Source organism: Eumetopias jubatus, unplaced genomic scaffold (genome assembly GCF_037043125.1).
Source record: "Eumetopias jubatus isolate StellerSeaLion01/CBP00866 unplaced genomic scaffold, mEumJub1_p1.0 scaffold_17, whole genome shotgun sequence".
Classification (NCBI taxonomy): domain Eukaryota; kingdom Metazoa; phylum Chordata; class Mammalia; order Carnivora; family Otariidae; genus Eumetopias; species Eumetopias jubatus.
The window spans coordinates 56,134,048-56,156,636 of NW_028274823.1; the positions used below are offsets into that span (position 1 = coordinate 56,134,048).

General features: G+C 53.8%; 1 protein-coding gene and 1 long non-coding RNA gene across 6 annotated transcripts in view; one reads left to right on the forward strand and one right to left on the reverse strand.

Moving 5' to 3' along the window:
• Positions 1 to 4,984: 4,984 nt before the first annotated feature.
• CHST3 (carbohydrate sulfotransferase 3) overlaps positions 4,985 to 22,589 on the reverse strand; it is a 32,986-nt gene continuing 15,381 nt past the window's right edge. Inside the window, exons 2-4 of one of the 2 annotated variants that reach the window (XR_003610341.2) lie at positions 12,357 to 12,581; positions 8,539 to 11,074; positions 4,985 to 7,278 (exon numbers count right to left, since the gene is read on the reverse strand). Coding sequence is in view for 1 of the 2 variants with exons in the window: in XM_028109531.2 (XP_027965332.1) it covers positions 9,760 to 11,074; positions 12,357 to 12,514 (1,473 nt within the window). In the remaining variant the exon portion in view is untranslated. Of the gene's footprint in view, positions 11,075 to 12,356; positions 12,582 to 22,589 lie in introns of both variants that reach the window. The other variant, XM_028109531.2, reaches the window with a different exon arrangement.
• Positions 12,484 to 15,216, forward strand: LOC114214121 (uncharacterized). 4 transcript variants are annotated; one of them, XR_003610345.2, is made up of 4 exons: positions 12,484 to 12,623; positions 13,892 to 13,942; positions 14,175 to 14,330; positions 14,613 to 15,216. It is a non-coding gene; the product is annotated as an uncharacterized LOC114214121 (long non-coding RNA). The 4 variants fall into 4 exon arrangements; XR_003610344.2 differs by lacking the exon at positions 12,484 to 12,623 and adding an exon at positions 13,478 to 13,677; XR_003610342.2 differs by lacking the exon at positions 12,484 to 12,623 and adding an exon at positions 13,479 to 13,773.

Here is a 22,589-nt window from a genome sequence, read left to right on the forward strand (position 1 = left end):
AAGCGGGACATGTGTCAGGAAGCAGTGGGCTCCAAGCCAAGTGTGAACATGTCTCTATTTGGGGCCAGGGTGGTGGGGAGCAGCACCCATCAGGCAATGTTTTGAATGAATTGACCTCAGCCCAGATCTTCTTGGTCCCCCAGCGTCAGTCTCTCCACTCATACAGACGGAAGGCAGAGGGCGTGTTCTCCCGGAAGGGATGCTGCTTAAAGAAATCACCATCAAGCCAGGGGAAAAGAGAATGTTAAAGAAGGGGAATTAATGGAAACTTACAAGGGGAAACAGGATTAGCTCCTGTTGACTTAGCCAAACTCTGGAGGAACTCCATGGGGCATCTCGGGTCTGTCCCTGAAGCTCAGCTCTGCTTTTCAGGATTTAGGACAAAGGGCAGCCTGACTGCCTGGGGCAGGTGCTGAGGGACCCATTCTCTTTGGCCCTGGGTTCCATTATAAGTTTCATTTGGGCCTCCCTTCCAGCCTTCAAAATATTTGTCAATTCACTGATTAACTGAGGGGCGTTCAGAGGAGGACGAGCAAAGACCTCAATCGAGTAAAGCAGTAGCTGTTTATTACGGGCTCATCATGAACCAGGCACACGGCATGTATCCCTGTCTTTCATGTTGATATTGTCCCCATTGTACACGAGAGCAGCCTAAGGCCCAGAGAGGACAATTCACCGGTCCAAGGTCACACAGCTAGGACACACTGATGTTATTCAAGCCTGGAGAAGAGCAGACTCAGGGGCAGACTTCCCAAAGTGGGCACTTAGAAGAGGGGTCGGGCTTGTTCTGTATGACCCCGAAGGGAAGCCTTTGGTTCTCCGCTTGTTCCTCCTTGGCATTTCCATGACCTGAGGGCTCTCAGCAGATCGAAGTGGGAGACTTGAGGCAAAGGATGGGACAGAAGGGTCTCTGAGGGTGGGAGACGTGGATTCACATCCTGACACTTGCTGGTCATGTCAGCTGCCTGGGCCTCACTCTTCTTGTCTGTGAAATGGGATCCAGTGATCACAGCAGGCCACTCTGCTTCACTCTGCCTTTCAGTGGCTCCCTCGCTCGAAGGATCAAGTCCAGCCCCTTCCTAGTGTGGCTTAGAGACTCCTGAGCATTCAGGCCCAGCTCTGCTCTCCAGCTTCCTGTTTCCCCAGAAGCAAGCTGTTTCTCGGGCCACAAGCGCTCCCAGTCCTCTTTGTCGTCCAGGCCCTAGCACCTGCTGCCTCCTGGGGCCCTCTGTTGAGCTTTCCTGGGTGAGAGAGAACGGGGTGGCATTTGAACGCGGGCCCTGGGGATTGCCACACCGATCATTGCAAGAGCACGCCCAGGCGTCCTGTGTACCCCACAGGTGAGCATCACCCACTATGCACTTTCCAGGGAGGGCAGCTCTGGTATGGACTGGACACAGGCTGGCCCCATCCAGCCTCTAGGTGGGCAAGATCACCTGTCTTCTTTCTCACTGCTCATTCTGGCCCCCTGCTCAAGTAGGCAACAGCAGCTCTGGGGGCGGGGTGGGCAGGAGAAACCCAGGTGGGTGCAGATGGGGCAGTTAAGTTCAATGTTCTGACGAGGCAGAGGCAGAGGCCACGATTTCCAGACTAACCAGCTTATTCCTCAGATTTAAGTGTTAAGGACCCCGGGGTAGGCCTTGCTGGGAAAGCCTACTCAGACCCCAGCATGCCACCAGGACTTCAAGCTGGAGGTTGAAAACGCAAAGGTCTCTGGGTCCTGGGGAGCTATTATAATGAATGGAGTCACAGCAGCAGCCCTCATGGACAGATGCAGATTCACAGAGATGTCTCAGTCGGAGGTAAAATATCAGTGCTGTGGTAAATGGTGCCTCGGTGTTGGAGAGCCCAGGGGAACGTGGGACCCAGCTCTTCTCCCCTTGGAGTGACTGCTGCCTTCCCCCAACTGCAGCCCATTGTCCCTGCGGGAATGCGAGCCCTGCACCACCCAGGAGCGGGTGCTGTCAGACCCCTCCCCTCCTTACACCTTGCTCTGCATACTTACGCTGCACTCTGGAAACTTCCAACTGCCTGCATCTCTGGGCCTGAAGGCTTGTTCCAGAATTCTGGAATGCTGTTCTGCCAGCAAGGCTGTGCTGGGGAATTAATATTCCCCTAAAGCAGCCTTCAGCCAAAGTCTGACAAGGATTGATGCAGGAATACTCCAGCCCTCCCCTTCCCCCTCGGGTAGAATAATTCCAAGGCACCGGCTTTATACCGTTTCCTGGAGGGCTTCTGCTCCAATTGCCCAAGGGGGCGGCTGGCTCACCAGTGCACCCTTCACGAGCTGTCTCGCTCCCCTCCCCCCCCCCCCCCCCCGCTGGCTCCCAAATAAACACTTTGCTCTCTAACCCTTATCTCACCATCAACCCCAGGTGTTACTCAAACCAAGACACCTGATGTTCTAGGGGAAGTGGAAAGCTGGTTTTCATATAAAACCCCTTATCTTTTAAGTGTCGGCCTCTAATGCCAATTGTTAAAGACGAAACCAGACACTGTGTGGGCCACACATCCACAGGGTAGATTCGATCCGTGGCCGGTGGCGTGCGGGGCTACGCGCGCCCTGGGCCCTGAGTGCTGGGACACTGCAGTCATGGCTATCCTCGTGGGTGTTCTCTTTCAGCACCTTGGCGGACTTCCTCCCCTGCATCTCATGAGGATGCCCGCTCCTTGTTGTCACTGCCCCCACCCCCCTTCCTTCCTCCCTTCTTTCTCATGGTCCGATTTTCCTGGGCAAGCCTCTCCCGCTGAGCCTTTACTACTTGCTTGTTCTTTCAATAAGCCGCACAGCAGCGTTTAGCAAGGGGTTTACTAGCTACAAGAGGATTTTATCTCCAGGGAACCTGTTTACTGTTGGTAACCTTTGTCCGGCTGTTCCAGAAACGGCTCCTTTAAGAGTTACCTCCAAGCTCAGATCAATAGTGTCCTGTGGTGTTTATGCCTGGCCTGGTTCCCCAGGGTCCCCGCTCTCTGTGGGGGTCACCGTACCTTTTGGGTAATGCCGCAGAGGCTCTGCAGGTGTGGGCTGAGTTAAGGAAGCCAAGAACCCAGGGTATCAGGTGACCAGGAGGTTTTACCACAGCAGCATGGATGCCTTGAGGTATGAACTTTGACCCCCAGTGCCGCTAAGGCTGCTACAATCTCCTCCGGCCAACTCTTGCTCCTAGCCTGCGGCGCCTTGAGAATGGCGCGAAGGTGGAATGGGGCCCCGAATCTCCATCCTTAACTTTTTCTCCCCACCCCCTGCCAGGGAGCCAGGCAAACCCTCTTGTCTGCTTATCATGGCTTTTAGTCCCATATGCTTATATTTTCAGGTTTCTGATAGCTACAAAGTGATCTGTAGAATGCCAGAGTCTTGAAAATGTTGTTTGGCAAAAAAAAAAAACACTTTTCATGATGAAAGAATTTTACCCATAAAAATGGTTCTGAGCGAATTCTGGTAAGCTGGGGCAAAGAAAAGCTGAACTTCTCAGAGCCTTTAATATACTAATGTGCGCTCTAACTTCCTAAGAGCAGTTGGGTGACCACAGTTCCTCCAGACACACTTGGGGACACACTGATGCAGACTCCAGTGCTGGGCCTGCCGTGAGCAAATGACACAGGTCCCAGGCCCCTGCTGGTGGTCACACTGCTTCCCAGATGGATCCAGCGGACTGTCACTCCCTCAAGAGGCCCTGGGGAGTATTTGGCTCCTTCCGAGGGTTGGGTAACTTGGGGTATAATGGAGGAAGATTCAGGAGTTCCAAAAGGTCTGAGAGCAGAGAGGAGAGATGGCTCCAGTCTGGGCTGGTGACTGAGGGGAAAGTGGGTGGGAAGGTTTCCCGGCTTCTCTGCTCTATGATTATGGCAATGTGTTTCTCCGGGAGGTCATTTGCGGTAGGAAACATAGCCCAGAAATTAAACTAAATATATCCAGTCCCCAGGAGAGTGGAGACAGCAGCGGCACCTGATTGGGGGTGGGGGGTGGGGGGTGGCAGAGTACTCAGGCTGGGATGTCACTGCACACGGCTGAATTTTTAAGGGTTGGGAGGAAAATGGTTTGAGTTCCCAAGGCCCAGCCTGGGCAGAGGTAGAGGTTTGAGTTTTGGGGGAGGGGTCCCATTCCTTCCTATCATGCCTCCTTCTGTTGTCACCCCCTCACTCCAGGTACTCAGCTGCTCACCAGTGCGCAGCCCTTCTCTGCTTCTTCAAGGTTGCTACTGTCCCCATCTCACCTGGGTCCCCAAAGCCACAAAGCTTTACCAGCTCTGTCTTCTCCTGTTCCAAAATGAACCTTCTCCCTTCTCCCTGGGGAAACGCCTACTGCCTCCAGGTGGCTGTTTGGAGACAAAAGGGCCAAAATCTAATTCGCACTATAGTTATGAAGACTGATAAAGCCATATAACAACAACTTGAAAGGACTCCATTAAATTTCTTAGCCGAAAGGGTCTTTAGCAATCTCCTCATGTGGTTTTTGAGATTTTGTTGAAGGCCCAAGGAAATCTTAGGTGCCATTTCAACACGTGAAGCAGAAAATATACAGGTGCTCTGGGTGAGAGGCACTGCCTGCTTTTTCAGCTGACTTTGGAACCACTGATTACATGTTTCATTCTCAAGGAACCTCGGGCTCAGATAAGAGAAGTGACTTGTCCAAGGTCACAGGGCCAGACAGTGGCAAAGCTGGGACTTGTCCCCTGGTCCCCTGACTTCTAGCCAATGCTCCTGTCCCTGCCCTAGAACACCTGCGTATTCATGTCAGAACCACATTCTTGCAGCCGGCTCCAAGCACAGTTCCCACCAGCCATCCTGGTAACATAAACAATGATCATCACACCCCCCTGCACGTAGCCACCCCTCCCTGTGTCTTTCACTTCTCAGGAGCTTTCCTCTGCCCTGCTTCGTGCTAGAAGTCACCCTTTTCCTACTGCTGCTCATTTTTGTTCTTGTTAATTTTTGGTTGCTGCCGAGAACAAATGCAAAAAGAAAGGCAGAGACACATTTCGGATTTTGTTCACTGCATGTTTTCATTTTTAATTAAATAAGTCAAGTAAGCCATCAAGTGATGGTTCACATTCCACAAAGCAGACCCTGACCGGCGGTGGCCCCTGCATTTCCAGGAGACGGCAGATGGCAGCCATGGCAAGGACATCTGGGACGTTTGATGGCAAGGTGGCTGAGCAGAAGGAGGTGCATGCTACACATACACATGTGTGGACACATATGTACACACATGACCACGAAGGGAGTGCCCCATACCACGTGGCCTTGAAACATGAAAACAGGGCCGAGATCTTGGCACAAAGACAGAGTTTGTGGGATCCAGGAGGGAGCAGGGGAGCCAAGCAAACTTGGCCTAGAACATACAGACGAGATGGAGACTTCTGGGGTACCCAGTTCAAGCCCAATGGCAGAGGAAGCAGGGTATTTTCCCAAATAAAATACCTGGTCTACATTATGAGCTGGGCCCATGGGGATGGCACCGCGTCCACATCCTTGGAAACACACAACTCATTCGTCCCCCAGGCACAGTCATGGAATGACAGAGGACACAGGACCAAAGGATCTCCAAGCTCTTAGGGCATCTGAATTTGCCAATTCTGCTTCAACCTTCTGAGGTAAAGGGCAGCTCCCACTGTTCCTGACCCCGGGCAGCCGAGAGGTGCTGTGGTTGCAATCAGGAAGCCTTCTGCCTCTCATCCGGCTGGACCATGTCCTGGCAATCTCCCCAGCAAACCCACCAACGTGGGACCCTTGGAGTTCCGTGGATGCTCCTTGTGCTTTTTGCAGATCGGCAAGACCTACTTGGCTCCTGCAGATGCATTTCCCCGTGCCCTGCCCCTTCTCTTCCTGACCCAGAATCAATCCCTTCAGGACATGCCTTTGCTTTCAGCCTTGGGGATGGGAGCAAGGGACTGCCTCGGGGACGCGGCCATCTGCTCTTCTGCTCCCATTCTTCATAATCCAGGGCCTAGCAAGGGGCAGGCCCTAGGGTCAAGACAGGCTCTAAAGTGGGAAAGGACCACCGGGGCTGGAAGAGACCTCTGGAATCAGGACCAGACTATCTGATGCTTACCTCTCCAGGCCAAGCACCCATCTATTGGCACAGGGATCCCCTGACTTCCTGCTGGAACTTGCTCCATCATCAGACAGGACAGTGGTGGTGGGGAAAGATGCCACTGTAATGGGTTGGGTGGGCCCTCTGCTCTCAGGGGTCCTGTCAGCAGCTGCCCCGTTAGACCAGCCCCTGGCGGAGGGTACTGGCAGGGAGTAAATCTTCATTAAACATTTTTTTCCTATTCATTTAGTTATTTATTTTCAAGTGTATGTATCACATAAAGGGTGATTTTGTTCATGTCCTCAACCTTAGTAAGAACTTGGTGATAATCTGCAGCGGGGGGGCAGGAGGGTGGGGTGGGGTAGAGGGGGAGTGCCACAGAGCTGCGAATCTGCGTATGTTTTTCTCTCTGTGGGGACTCAGGGACCCTGGTCCCCACCGACTGTTCCCAAAGACCCCCGCCCCCAACCTGGTGCCCTTAGCCCCTCCAAGGTTTACAAACAAGGCCAGAGGAGAAGCCAGGAAGAGGCGGCCACAGTGACAGCCTGTGGGTGTTAAGACACTGCCCTGTCTCACTAAGGCCTGGAATGTTCTGAACTATTTATATAGGCCAGGCTAAAGAGGTCTTCATCAAGAAAAAGAAAATGAGTAAACACTCATTGCGGAATGGGCCAAGCTGGCAGCCCCAGAGGCAAGGCCTCAACAGCTCCCTCCGCCTGTCGGCAGGTGGACTCTCTGCAGGCGGTGGGGGGGGGGGGAGGTTCCCGTTAGAGCCAGCCAGAGCAGAAGAGAAGCCCGGCGTTGGCCTCGATGGAAGAGGTGGCACTCGCCCCAGATGGACCACCTTCCTCGACCCAGCTGCCTGCTGAAACCCCCAAATGCGTACCCCCAACCAGGTCCCCCAGAGTGTAAAGTCAGTAGTTGCCCCCACCCTGTCCTTCCCCAAACCCCGAGGGTTCCCAGGGCGCTGCTGAGCGCTCTCTCGAGTTGTGTCCTGTTTCAGACACCAGGGCAAAGGGAATACAGCAGAAAGGGCCTTCAATGTCACATCTTCCAAGCCGTAAGAAAAAAACCAAGGTACCTCCTTAAACACCACCCCAGGGCCCGTGCAACCCCCCGCCCTTGGGGTTTACTCTTCTCTTGTATTCTGAATCATCATCTTCGAGTGTCCTTGTGTGTATGGCGCAAGTCAACGGTTTCTATTACTATTTCGTCTTTCTTGATTTGGGTACAGCTTTGAGTCCCTGCAAATAATAAGGTATTTAATGTCTCTTTATCACAAAATCAATAAATTAAGTCAACTTGCAGTGTACAAATTGTCAATATCCTGAGAAATCCCAAAGGTCCCTTTTTGGCACTGTCCTCAGAGCCCGGGGGTGGAGACCTTGGCCCCAGAGCCACAGGAAAGAAGGAAGAAGTCTGCTATCCGCACCAGGGGGGCCCCAAGAAGAGCCCCAGAGGGAGGTGCCTTTGTCCCTGCCTCAGCCCCCACCAACCACAGGTGGGACACTGCAGGGAGCAGGGGGCTGGGGAGGAAAAGCCAGCACTTCTGTGCTCGCCAGAAACATCCTGGTCTCGCTCTGCCCGGGGTCAAGTTTTCAGGGCTGGAGTCCCTTTGGACCCCAAATTTGAGCCAGCTCCCTGCACAACTTATTCTGGGACTGGAAAGCCAACACTGGAGACCACCTTGAATGGCTGTAGTCCATGGTGATGGAGACCCAGCAACTCCAATGCAGTGATCAGAACAGACCCCACAAAATGGCTACGGTCCTCACCATCTCAAAGAGCAACTTCTGGCCAGGGCACACTCCCCATGGCAGCACCAGCTGGACTCAGATCCTCTATTTCCCTCGTGTCCGTATTACTCAAACCGAAACTCAGCCCTCTGGGTTTGACAACAGGACAGATCTGACAGAGGAGTTGTCCAGGAAATCAGAAACAGCCCTTGGGAACTCGTTGTGCAGCTCTTCAAGTTCTGAGGGGGACTGAGTTCTGCTCCCCAGTTTGGGGACATTTGCTGCTTGGCCATAGGCCCCTGACCCCCCAAGAAATGCATTCGGACCTGGAAGAGATGTTCAAATCTGGCCTCATCTCAGGGAGAGGGCGAGAGCTAATTTATGTTGCTTCTGGACCACACAGCAAAGAACCCTGGCGGTTTCTGAGATTCATGTCACACGGGGCTCAAACAGAAAAGCCCGCGGGGCACCGCAGACTGCCGTGTGGCTGCCTAGGCTCTGATCCTTCCTCCCCCTCCTCTCCCTCAGGCAGGAGCCAGAGTGCTCCCTGCTGGTCCTCCCAGCCCCCTCACACCCAGACTGCTTCTGAGCTGCACTCCTGCAAAAAGAAAATCAAAAACAAAGCCACAAAACAAGATACCAAACTGTAAGTTTTTTTTTTAAAAACCCAAACAAAACACCCAGCCTATCCCAAGTTGAGCAACACTCTTCCCAGAGCCCTAAAAGTTGGAATTCCCAGACTCTAACCATGTAACCATGGTGACCAACCTCTGTCCCCTGTCTTCTCAGGGGAGGGGGTATCCTGATGTGACTTCTCCCCCAAGAGCGCTCCGCACTCTCTTCTGGGCCCTGCCCCACACGAGGCCTGGCTGAAAATGGCAGGACTCATCTGCTGCCTTTTGCCTCCAGTCAGGCCCGAGGCAGCCTTCACACAGGGACATGCTCTGGGGGAGCCAGCCCAGCTGGGACGGGGCATTTGGGCTGTAGTCATGTGAGGGTTGGCCACACCATTTCAAAACATCCTGCCTGCCAGCAGGGAGGATGTGACTAGGCCAGAGGAGGTAGCCAGGAGAAACCAAGGCGGACAGGGGCCGCAGACTCAGCCCTTCTGTGTCTACCGTTCAGTTCCAAACCTGGTCGGGAACGGGGTCATGGTCTGTGACCATGTTTCCTTCCCCAACCCCAAATAATTCTAAAAATGTAATGAAAGTCTCCTCTTGAGGTGTGTGATAGTTAAATCCCGTGGGCATAAAGCAACAGGGAAGCTTGCCTGTGTATGTGTGTGTGGATTTGGGTTTCTACATTGTTTGGGTCTGTGTGTGGTATACGTAGAGGCCTTGTCTTTACACACGTATGTGTGTTTTACAGTTCTGTGCAGGGCTGATTTCATCAGTAACCAGCACGGCTCTTCCACTTTTGAAAATACTGAATCATTCTTGTTGAAAAGCCCCAACTGCCATCCTCCGACACTCTGGGCTATTCCAGTCCCTTCCCCAGGGACCCATGCGGATTCCACACTGGATTGCGAAGAAATCCAGAAACTGAAAGATGACCGCTGAGTGCAGCAGGAGGTCGGCTGTGACTGGTCCCGGCCCACAGCCCCTTCTGGTTCAACACTGGGACTCTGGCCCACAGGGTCTGCAGGCATTTATGGGTATTTTGTGTGTGTGTGTGTGTGTGTGTGTGTGTGAGAGAGAGAGAGAGAGAGAGAGGCTTGTCGATAGTTCTGGGCCTGCGTGGGCCTGCTCAGGAGACGGCAGCCCCTTAGGTCCGGGCCTGGTGGCCCTCACGGGACAGGCGCCGTCCGGCGCTGGGTGACAGACCCCAGGCCCCAGGCTGCGGCGGGGGAGCTAGCTGGCCGGGGCGCCTACTGCTACTACCCCAGGCCGCCCGCCTGCCCGCCCTCCGCGGGAGCCAGCATCGCACCGCCCGGCGGGATGGCAAGGGTGGGCCCTTCACAAGGAGGGGTGCGCGCGGGTCCGGGGCCGCCTACGTGACCCAGAAGGTTCCGCGCTCCTCCAGCAGGCTGACGGAGCGGTTGGTGAGGGCGGCGGCATCCCGCGCCAGCCGGTAGCCGAAGAGGTGCATGGCGGGGCCGCAGGCGTCCTGCACCACCTGCGCCAGCTTGAAGGGCATGCTGAAGCGCCACTTCTCGAACTGCTCCGAGGAGTTCTTCTGCGTGGAGTAGATGCCGCTGCCGTCCTGGGCCGCCTGCGTGTTCCTCTGGATCCAGTCCTCCACCTGCGCCGTCAGGGGGATGCCGGCGAAGCGGTACATCTCGCGCGCCTTCTGCAGCGGCCAGCGCGCCACGTCCTCGTAGCGCACCAGCATGTAGCGGCCGCGCAGCCAGGCGGGCTGCCGGAGGCCCAGCTCGGCCGACAGCCGGATGCTCTCGCAGTTGCCCCGCAGCCGCTGCACCTCCTCCTCCCCCAGCCGCCCCTGCCCCTCGGCCAGCCACTTCTTCCAGCCCTCGTACTTGCCGGCGAAGGCCACCATGCGGGAGGCCAGCACGGCCCGCGGGTCCCGCACCAGCTGGATGACGCGCAGGTCCAGCCGGGGGTCCTCGGCCAGCGGCTGCAGGAACTCCAGCTGCCGGATGCGCACGGCCTTGAGGGCCATGTGCTCCTTGCGGCGGCAGGCCTCGGCGGCCAGCGTCACGTTGAGGGGCCCGCAGCGGCGGTTCTTGCAGTGGTACTTCTCGAAGACCTTCTTGACGAAGGGCGTGCACACGGGCTCCTCGCACAGCGAGCGGCTGGAGCCGCGGCGGAACATGAACTGGGTCAGGTGGTCCTCGGGCAGGGGGCTGATGAAGTGCTCCAGCACGTACAGGTCGCACAGGAACAGCTGCTTGAGCACGTCGCGGTAGACCAGGGCCGAGCCGGCGGCGCTGGCGCCTCCCGACTCGAAGGACACCGTGCGCTCGATGTGCCACAGCGGCTCGAAGAGGTAGAAGATGTTGCCCTGCTGGTTGAAGAACTCGCCCACGAACGAGGAGCCGGTGCGGGTGGTGGCCATGAGGAGCACGTGGCGCCGCGGCGGCGGGGCCCCGGGGGGCGACGGTGGCACCTCTCCCCCGACCCCGGCCTCTGCCTCCGCCTCCGCCTCAGCCTCCGCCCCGGCCTCCCCTACTGCCTCAACACCCAGTTGCAGACTGAGGTTTCGCAGGCGGCCCTGCAGCTGGGTGAAGGCCGAATCGAGCTCACTCAGGGACAAGAGGGACGCATTGTCGGCCAAGAACAGGGCTGGGTCGGTGCCGTTGGCATCTAGCAGGGGTTGTGGGATCTGCTTCAGCTTGTCTGACACCCTAAGAGGACAAAGGGAAATCGGAATCAGTGAGTGACTGGGGACTCCATCCCTTGTGCACCCCCAGGCAGCCTCCCCGGGGTGATCACCCAGAGCCTGTCTTAGCTGGGTTTCCCCAGAAGCTGACTTGGAGGCAAGGATCTGAGTGTTAACTAGTTTATTTGGGACATGATCACAGGAAGAACTGGTAGAGAGGTAGGAAACGAGGTGGGGAGAAAAAGAGGTCTGTAAAGGGTGAGCAGGGTGTCCCTATGGGCAAACCACCCCCCCCCCCCCCCGGGCATCCTGGTAGATAGTGTAGAACACACTGGAGGATTCTCTCGCCCAAGGGACAGGAAAGCTTCAGCTGGCCCTGGCTGAGGGCTGCTCCTGGAGGCATTTGCTCCCTGGATTCCTAGCTTGCCGGTGGGCAGGTCGAGAGAAAGCTCTCTGGTGGAGAGCTGCAGGGGCTAGTAGTAGAAGCCTGTGGGCACAAACTGGAACAGTCCATGCTGAGGAACCCAGGTGGGGCAGTGACACAGTGCCTGCTACACAGCCCAATTCCTAATCTATCCATGGTGGCTGCTTTCTTGCAGGGTGTTGCACTGGGAGAGCACGTCTAAAATCTTTTGTGTGTCTAGCAGGCTCACCAGCAGAGCCACTGCACACAATGGTACCTTGCCAGTTTCAGGGGGCAGCATTCCCAGTGTAGCGGAGGTGAGTGCACACCCCTGGAATTTAGCAGTATACAACCTGGACAGCTGTACATGGAAGCCCTGCCCACCAGGGTACATGTACCAGGACCCTGCCTTTCCATGGGCTCACCCTCACCCATGGCTTCAGGCTGGTATAGCAGATGTGCTGTTAATGTGAGGCATCATCCTAGCCAAGAAATAAATTAATAATAATAGCCATGGTCAGCAAGTACTGGATACCAACTGCATGCCAGGCACCGAGCTAAATGTTTTACATTTCCTAATTTAATCTATAAGGAAAGCCCCATTGTTAGCCGTATTTTACAGAAGAGGAATTTGGGACACAGAAAAGTGAATTTGTCCAAGCTGTCACAGCTAACAAACGGCCGGAATCAAGATTCCACCCCAGGCTACCTGAGTCCAGAGGCCAAGTGTCACCCCTGTGCATTCCTGGGGGCGTGGGCCGGACCACTTCCCCGGGCACAGGAGGAGCCTCATGATTACTGGTTGAAGGACTGCCTTTGTAGGTCCACAAAGAGCCCTATAGCTACCCCTCTGCCCCACCCACCCCTCCCTGATAAGGAAGACTTTTGCGCTTGCATCCCTCACCTTGATATGATTTTATTTTCCTTTTCAATGAAGACAAAAACCACCACCACAAAAGCCAGGAAAAGGGCATATTTGCTCCTCATCCTCAGGCTGTGCAGAAAGTCCCGGCAGTCCTGGGGTAAAGCGAGTCCTTTCTCCATGGGGAAGGGTGGGGCCATGGGCCCTCAGCTCAGGAGCATCACTCAGGACCTGGCTCGTTGTCTTCAGGTGGGGGACGCCCTCGTCCTGTGAAGAGACCGGTGGTGGTCAGGACACCCTTGTCTGGAGGTGAGGAATGAAGAGTTTTCCCACCCAACTTTTGAGGGTTGTGGCCCTGCTTAGCAGCCAGATTCCAGATCCACTCTCCCAACGGATGAGGTGAAATCAGGTCATTTAAAATGCTAATCAGCCCTTGGATTCATTCATCCCACTTCCATCAACTTATCCTTTGACCTCACATGTAACTCAAGGGCAAGTACATGGAAAAGAATGTTCCTTGCACTATAAATGTTTGCAATAGCAAAAGACTACAAATACCTAAACAAAAAATGATGGAGATGGATCTATAAGTGTTGATGTGAATAACCTAAATATATATATTAGATCCTAGGGAGGAGGCCTGCAGGGCCAGCTCCAGGGCAAGTGGAATATTCCTGCCCCTTCCTAATTCTTCTGGGCCTTTCTCCACATACTCATGAAACAGCTATTTCCTGAGAACTCACTCGGTGCCAGCGTCTGGTCTAGGCACTGGGGACACAGCAGTGAGCAAGCACAGCTGATCCATGCCGTCGTGGAGCTGACACTCGGGTTGGAAGGGCCACCTGGAATGATCTGGTAGCTGAGATTTATTGAGTGCTTACTACTCTGTGCCAGGTGCCATGCTAAGCACTTGATTTGCATTTCCTCAATCCGATCCTTACAGAAGTCCCATTAGGTGGCAGCTCTCCCATTTTACAGACCAGGAAACTGAGGTTGAGGGGTTAAATAACTTGTCCAAGTTTCCCCCAGCAGCAGCCCTCATCATCCCTCCAAGATCTAGGTCATTCGAGCCTCTCAGTGCTCCCCAGTCACCCCCACTGTAGCATATATGGTTGGGCTTTCCAGCTGATGGTCTGTCTTCCCTTCCCAGACCGTGAGCCCCCTGAAGTAGGGACTAGCGTCTAGAATGGCGCCCAGCATATAACAGCTGCCCAACAAAACACGAGTGAGCAAACCTGTCAAAGCTGGTGCCTGGCTCAGTGCCTGGAGCCTCAGAGGCTGTCAGCATGAGTTTGCAGAATGATGGGCAGAGCCATGCTCCACACACCCTGTGGGGTGTGAGGCCATCTGTCTCTCTGGAAGGGTGAGATTCAACGCTGAGTCTGCAGAGCAAAAGGGATTGAAATCCTGACTTTCTGCCCTCTTGTCTTTTGGCTGAGAGTTGCCTGTGTCTGATGATGTGAGGGAAGCAAAAGGAGCTGGGATCCTGGGTTCTAGTCCTTTCTGCATGTCTACCATGCTGTGTAACCTTGTAGGAGTGACTTAACTTCTCTGGGTCTCGGTTTCTTTACCTGCAGGATGAAAAACCTGCACGTAAGGTTGCTGTGAGGAATAATATCTGGGACACGGTAAGTGTTCATTAACTACAAGAGAGGTGAAAAGGCAGGGGTGGGTGGGGGGAGTTGCCCTCACTGTCCTCTCCCTTCTGAGTCTTTAGTAAGATTAAAAGTTCGGCTGCCTCGATGATGAGCTCCTGATGATGAGCTCCTGCACCTTCTCCTCCCCTCCCTTGCAAGCACTGTTTCTATTTTTGAGTTGTCATCGCGGTCCGCTCCCCCCCCCCCCCGCCGAATAATACAGGGTTCCTAAGAACGTTCCCGGCACTGCCCTAAAAGGAAGAAGTGATGGTGAAAACTCTGACGTGAAACACCAGGCAGGCTGTTGGCACCTTCTCCCTGTCCCAGCAGGCTGCCCTTGGCTTCAGCTCTGGAAGCCCAGCGGATGCTGGGCAGGCAGGTGAGGGAGGTTTAGAGGTCCCAGGGGGCATGTGGGAGGTCCTCAGACCCAGGAGGTGGGAGAGGGCCGTAGGGGCCAGGAGGTCACAGGGTCACCAGGGAGGAAGATGGGGTCAGGTTGGGGGTCACCTGGCAAAGCTCCTGGCAGAGGCCCTCTGTAAGAAGTGGGTCTGTGACATCTGTCAGCACTAGTCAAACCTTTGTGCTACTCCCTCCCAAAACCCAGGGTGCACCCTTGCTTAGCTCATGGGAAGAATGAAACATAGTTTCCTTCTCTTGGCAGATGCTGCCTCCCAGGGGAGTGAGTACTCGATACATTTTCTCCCCTTCCATCCAGCAAGCGATGTGACAGCCAAAGGAAAAGGTGGGATGCCAGCCGAGGTCCCATTTCCAGGGCACCAAGGCCAATGGGGAAGAAGGCCAGAAGCACGGGCCAGCCCAGCTCTGCCGGGACGCAGCAGGGGTGGGACAGCTCCCCTTGGCCCAGTCATCCCCAGTGCTCAGCTCTGGAGCCCTCCCCCGGAGCCCTGCCCTGACCACCAGCCTCACGCTGACCATCGCCCCTCCCCCATCACTTCCCTTCTTAGCATCCTGCTTTATTTCCTTCCGGGATGGAAATGTACTGGTTTCTTGCCTAATTCACCCACTGCTGTGTAGGTTCCATGAGAGGAGAGCTTCGTCCGTCTGTTCCACCTCAGTACTCTGTGCCCAGAATCCCCGAGCCCTCCTCTGTGTGTCCCGGGCACAGAGCAGGTGCTCCAGAATACTTGTGCAATGAAGGGATGAATGCCTTTTCCAAAGCATCCAGCCCAGCGGGAGATGCTCACTCATTCTAAGTCGATGGGACATATGAAGAAGTAAAAGCGCTTGTTCCCTAGACGAGCAAATCATGTGTGTGCTATGATTGTGCCCTATGGGTGTGTGCTCTGAGTATATGCCCCAGGGTGTACTACAGACAAATACTACGAGTGCGTCCTATGGGCAACACTTCACACTTGGGGCTTCATGTACATCAGGCTCTCTCTCTTTTTTTTTTAAGATTTTATTTATTTACTTGACAGAGAGAGAGCAAGCACAAGGGGGGGGGCAGCAGAGGACAGGGAGAAGCAGTGGGGAGCCTGATGTGGGCCTCGATCCCAGGACCCCGGGACCACGACCCGAGCTGAAGGCAGACGCTTAACGACTGAGCCACCGGGGCGCCCCCACATACATCTGTCTCTTGAATTATCACTATCAATCTGGGATGTCATTTTGAGGATGAAGAAACGAAGCCCTGGGGCTTTTAGTCGAAGCCTCTACAGCGATGTGTTAATGATGGGAGGGCAGGAAACGGCCAAGGGTACCCCAGACAAATCTGAGTGAGGGAATACTTCAAAGAAAGCGGGCTGGGCTAAGGCCCCAACTCTAGGCACCAGCCTCCCTATGCTCCTCTCCCCTCGGGGGCCTTTCTAGCCAGGCCTCCCTCCTGTCCTGCGGGGGGTGGGGGGGGCTCACTAGACAACAGTTTTCTACTTGGATGCCTCCCAGCCTGCCCCTGCCTCCCCTAAGGGAAGGTGGGGTCCCAGAGTTTGCTGGGAACGGAGCTCTGATAAGGGACAGGCCCTGCCAGACATTGCATCAGGCAGCAAAACTCCACTCCCCTCACTTGCTGGGGCCCAGAGCACAGTGGGGGCTGGGCCTCAGCAGGAGTAGGCCCTGCTCCCACCGCTGTTCCATCAGAGGAAGAGCCACACCAAGAAGAGAAGCTGAGAGAGGACAAAAATCCAGATTGGGGGGGGGGGCTCTGTGGAAGGCTCAGTGTCTGACAGAAGAGTAAATGCTTAGGGGCTGTTGGACAAACCAGTGAGGGAAGAAAAGAGTGAGGAAGTGAATGAGTATCTGGCTGATGGTCCCCTGCGGAGCTCAGGGCCGTCCTTATTCCTCAGGCTTGCTCACCTTCCAGCACTCCAGCTTCCTCTCCCAAGAACAAACCCCTCTAGGACCTCCTTATGGGCATGTGCCCAGCCTCAGCCAAGACAGAGACATTGGAGAAGCAGCCAAAGGTAAAGGTGTGTCTCACCTGAGCAGCAATGGACATCCAAGAGCTTGTGAGAAGTTATGGGCCACCGCCACGAGGTGGACCACAGGGCCGAGGGCCAGCCTGGTGGGGACAGGGCTGCCACAGACTCTCAGGGCATCAGCTCCGCCTGGGACAGACCCAGGCTGCCCCTCAGTCCTGTTTTGCTCTGTGGGGATGTGGGGGAACACACTCTCTACCCCCATTTGAGAGTCACTTTATCAGGGCTGGCTCAGTCCTATGAGCAAAACATCCTGTGTAAATCCCAGAGCCAACAGGTGCATGAAATACAGGGCCCCAGAGAACAGTCCTAGGCCTTCCTGTCGGCGAAGGGACTTCCAGCACCTCTCCCACCGAACCTGGGGCCCTCGGCCGGGTCGGAGCTGACCCCCACTCTGGGCTTTGCCCAGTCAGGGCCCGCAGTGGAAGCTGGTATCCAGGATGTCCAAAAGAAGTGTGTCCTGTATACCACCTGGTGGGCCCTGAAAAAACATGGCTCTTGTCCTAACACTGCAGAATGTCAGCACTTGGAAATTTTCTTACCGACCCTTCCTCATTTTTTATCTATAGAAATGCAGGCTCCGAGACACCGAGGCATACCAGTGGATGGAGGCAAAACTCCAACTACTACGTGGGTCTCCTGTCTCCCAGGTTAGTGATGGCCCTGCCCCCCTTTATCACTCTGACTCTCATAGCTTAGCCCACTTAAGAAGCTTCATTACAGGGCGCCTGGGTGGCTCAGTCGGTTCAGCGACTGCCTTCGGCTCAGGTCATGATCCTGGAGTCCCGGGATCGAGTCCCGCATCGGGCTCCCTGCTCAGCGGGGAGTCTGCTTCTCCCTCTGACCCTCTTCCCTCTCGTGCTCTCTCTCTCTCATTCTCTCTCTCTCTCAAATAAATAAATAAAATCTTTAAAAAAAAAAAAAAAAAAAGAAGCTTCATTACAGGGGTGGCAAATACATGGCACACACATCACCGCTCAGCAGTCCTGAGCCCGGAGCAGACATCCCTAATCAATCAATGGCCTCTCTTCAGCTGAGACTGGGATGTAGCCTCATAAACCTCATTGCAGCACCAATCCAGTAGCGTTGTCCTGTGAGATAAAACTGATTTGCCCTTCCAACTTTACAGGATCCTTCCTGGCTACCAAATGAAATTCCTCGCCACCTCTTAGTCTGACATTCTACAGCCTGACCTCACCCTGCGATGCCAGCCCAAACTCTTACATAAACCCTCCATTCAAGCACATGTGCCTCGTACACCCATCCTCCAAGCCTTTCATTTAGCCCATGAGGCCCTTTACTGAACAAAACACTGCAGATTATAATTCATGGCAAAGGTTACTAAGAACTGTGAAAGCATCATTGAGACCCCTCCCACCAAAATTGTGTTTTGAAAAGAACTGCAACTGACGCAAGGTTCCTATAACCCCCCTCCCCCATGCGGCTTGTGCTTTCCTGAAGGAGAGTGGAGGCGGAGTTACGGAGAGCTTAGGAAATTGCATAGAACCTCTGCCAATCCATTCCATACCACAGTTGGCAAAGATCTTTACACAGCTAATTTTATATTATTACTCACATGCCTTTATGTATTTTTAGGAATAAGAGCCAAAACTTAAAAAAAAAAAAAGTCTCAGGGCTTCCCCACAAAATGTTTTTTTGGGGGCTCTGGGAAAATTTGGGCAAGCCCCCTGGAGTGTGTTTTTCTTTTTTTAAGATTTTTTATTTATTTGACAGAGAGAGACACAGTGAGAGAGGGAACACAAGCAGGGGGAGTGGCAGAGGGAGAAGCAGGCTTCCCGTGGAGCAGGGAGCCCGATGCGGGGCTCAATCCCAGGACCTTGGGATCATGACCTGAGCCGAAGGCAGACGCTTAACGACTGAGCCACCCAGGCGCCCCCAGAGTGTGTCTTGAGTGTGAACATAATCTGCTATGGGTACCGTAGCAGAAGAAGGTTGAGGCCAGTTGCCTAAGGAAAGCGTATGAGGGTAAATCGAAATGATACATGATGCCCATTTTTTCACACATCAGATTGAAAGACAACATCTTCTGTGATCTTCTGTGCAGGTAATGTTAGGGAGAAACACCTGGCAGGCTGGCAGACACTCGGTGCTCATCAAGTGCCCGCATGCCCTCTGCCTTCCCCAGCCTGTGGAGTCATATGACCGGGAGCGGGTCAGTGAGATGTGGGCGGAAGTGACGCGAGCCGCTTCGAGGCCTGGTCCTCCAGATGACCCCACACGTTCCTCAGGCCCTCTCTTCTCTTGTTGTGGCCGCACTGGAGACCACAGGTTCCAGCTGGCTCAGTCCAGATCCCGAGCTGCTGACAGGAGAGCCCCTCCAACCTGCGTCAGAGGTGGTTCGAGGGAAAAATAAGCCTTTTTTGGGCAAAGCTACTGAGATTTGGGGGTCTGTAACTGCAGCATGGCCTGTTCCATCCCTAACGAAAACACGGGATCCTCTTGTCATGCTGATGGGAGTGTCCTTTTTGAAGGACAGTTTGGCAAAACCATCCCAATTCTAAGTATGCATGCTCTTTAACCCAGCAATTGTGGATACACTAGCAAAGTCACAAGGCCACACACAACAGGAAACCATGCACGATTGCAAAAGGCCGAAAATAATCTTAATGTCTGTTAAGAGGCACAAACATAAAAACCCAAACAAAAACTCGTTAGATGAATGATGGTACATTTGTCAGTGCAGTACTCTGCAGTGGTTAAAAGAAAGAGGCAGCTCTGTATGGGCTGATGTGAAATGCTGTTCAAGGCATGAGTGATACAAACAAGGGACAAGAGTGTGCAAAGTCTACTAACATCTGTGTAAAATCAGGGTGGACACACACACGTGCTGGTACACAGACTGCCTCTAGAGAGGAAAATAAGAAATTGGCAAGAGTGGTTGAGGGGAACTGGGAAACGGGGGTGGGAATGGGGACCCATTTTTCACATACCTTCTTGTATTGTTTGAATTTGTTATCATGTTTATTTAATACTCTTTCCAAAGAAAAGGAAGTGGTTATAGGGGTGCCTGGGTCACTCAGTCAGTTAGGCATCCAGTTCTTGGTTTCAGCTCAGGTCTGTGGGTTGTGGGATCCAGCCCCACATTGGGCTCTGTGCAGAGGGTGGAGCCTGCTTAAGATTCTCCCTCTACCCCTCCCCTTGCTCACGCTCTCCCCATCTCAAATAAATAAATACATCCTTTTTTTTTTAAAGGAAGTGGTTATAAAGTAAACTACAATAAAAAGAGTATATGGAGTTGTGCTCTAATCCATTGCCCTGTATACAGTTAGTGCTTACTGTTTACTTGAATGACCAAGTCTGCCTAAGAAGCTCTGTGATAAACTTAACCCAGCACAAGAGGGAGCCTGACAAAGATGGTGACTGTACCAGGTTTCCAGCATCTTGACCCAAAGAATGCGCTTAAGCTACAGACAGCAAGCAATCCTCAACCCATGAGCCAAAGCCAATAGATTGGTATTGACTGCCTAGAGCATTGTGAGAAGACTGAAATCAAACTTGTTTTCCGAGAGAAAGAATGTGGTGTTTGACTAGTGATGTCTGCCATGTATGTAGGATGGGAAAGGGTCAACACATGTGTCACATATTGGCCACTCTTACTTTAGGAGGAGCAGCCTAAGAAGGCTAGGAATCTCTGGGCCATGGAATTCTTTCCTTCCCTTATTCCTCATGTGCCCTATTATTTCCATTTGGGTCACACTCTATTACAAAATTCTGTGCTCATTTGTGGGCTTGGGAGCTTTTGTTAGTTTGATTGATCTGTCACCATTCAACCAGAAATGTGCGGAAGTATGTATACATGCATACGGGTGCATCAGGGGTGAAAATGTTCAGGAGAAGCCCGTGGCAGCTGTGGGGGGACCGGGGGTGCCTTTCAATATGGTCACACAGCTTTCCCATCTTGTTCGGCACCTTTGTGAAGATTAACTCTACTACACCATTTCTGGGATCGCTGGGTAGGAAAAAGCTCTCAAGGTGTAAGCCCAGGATCCCCTTCCTGCTCTATCCTACTTACTAACCTTCCTCAGGAGATTTCACACCTTTCTGTCCTTGGAGTACTACACACAACTTGGATGAATGTCAGGGGTATCGAGTGAAAAAAGCCAGTCCCAAAGGTTACGGACTGCATGATCCCATTTATATAAAATTCTAGCAATGACAGAATTGTAAAGAGAAAAGCACAGATCAGTACTGTCAGGAGCTAAGGAAGGCGTGGGGGCAGGAGGGAAGTGGTTATAGCTATAAAAGGGCACCATGAGGGATCTCTGTGGTGCTCTATCTTGACTGTGTCAGTCAGTGTCAGTGCCCTGGCTGTGACCTTGGACCAGAGTTTTGTTAAGATGTTACCACAAGGGGAACTGGGTAATGGGTGCATGGGGTCTTTCTGTATTATTTCCTAAAACTGCATGTGTATCTATAATTATCTCAAGACTGAAATTTAAAAATCGGGGATGACGGACTGCACTTGCCATGATGAGCACTGGGTGATGTATGGAATTATAGAATCACTATATTGTACCCCTGAAACGAATACAACACTGTATGTTAGCTCACTGGAATTAAAAGAAAAACTTAAAAAATGTACAAAGTTTAACTGAGAAGAGAAGGAAGGGATACTGGCTCTTACCACAGGGGTGGGGTTGAAAGAGGACTTTGGAAATACAGCTGGAGGTGAGTAGTAAGGCTGAGCAAAAATGGCCTTCCTGGGGCAGGAAGACTGAACTAGCTGAGTCCGAACTGGACCCGAGTTTGGCTTTTTGTAGAACCATGAACTGGCCATGCCCTTGGGGTCTATTCATGTGCAAGGATAAGCTTGGGGGCTTTTTGTGGGGGAGGCTGAGTGGGGATGAGGAAGGCCCATCCTCACAGCAGGGGAAAAAGAAAGGGGGACGGCACTTGACGGACCCACGTGGTTTGTGACGCCCCTCACCCCCATCAGCCGGAAGGCCTGGCATGGGCTCCAAGTAGGAGAGACGCTGGGAGTAGGCACAGGGTCCGTGTCAGGCCACACAAGACTCGGTGTGCGAACAGTGCTGCCACCAGGCCCAGGGACCCCGGAGAGAGCTCAGCAGGTTGGCCAGGTGTGGCCTTGGCAATGGTGAGAACCTGGGACCTCTGGGTTATCTCTGAACTGCTCCTGGGACTTACCAAGGGGCGGAGCAAGCTTCAGGCTGCTTCTGGGCCACGGCGCAGCTCCCAGGCAAGAAGGAGCAGGAGGGTTTGAACAAAGGGGGAACTAGTAAAAAGTTAAAGTCTGGGGAAAGTACCTAGTGAGCCTCTGGATGACAAAAGCTCATGCAGGACAAGTCAACTCATTTGCAGAGTACTTGCCCTGGGCCATGGAGGGACCGAGGCACTGGCAGCAGAGGGAGGGAGAGACACAGTCCCTACCCTAGGGGAGCTGAAAAATGACGAGCTAACAGTGACCACGATGAACGAGGCACTTCCAAGCACTTCACACACGTAAATGTTATTTGGTCCTCAACACAACCCAGTGAGGAAGGTGGGGCAGTACCCTCCTAGCTACTAACCACCACCCCCACCTAGGGCAAGGAGAGGCCAAACACCTGCCCTCAGGCACAGGGTAAGGTAGAGCTGGGTTTTGAACCCGGGCAGTCGGCTCCACGGTTCAGGAACACAACTACTATGTTGTATCAGTGAGCAAGCACGTTTAACCAAAGCCTGGGAGCCGCACGGCAGCAGGCAGCTCAGAGTTCTGACCGGGAACTCGTCGGACAACTCTCTAGACCTCTGCTTGTCTCACACGCCTCAAAGAGACGCATGTGACCTCAAACACAAGGTTCTTGGCATCCTGGAAGAAACATCCTCTGAAGGCACAAGGCCACTGCTGGCCTCCCAGGAAATGGGAGCTTGCTGGCTGGCCCAGATAAACAGCTGTTGCTGGCTGCGGGTGACAGTGAGCTGAATGCTGCTCCTGCCCAAGCCTGTGGCTGGCATGTGGCCGTGGGCCAGATCCCAGGGGCAGAGTGGCCCCGAGAGCATGACGACAGGCGGCAGAGGAGATGGGGGACAGTGCCCGTGGGCTCCGCTCTTCCAGAATCACGTTCAAATGTGGCATTCCACCTGGGGACAACCCGGCCCACCCTAGCTTTCCTCCACCTGCCCAGCCAACCCCCACATCCTCCCCTCTCAGCCGAATGGGCCCCACCATTAACAAAGGACAC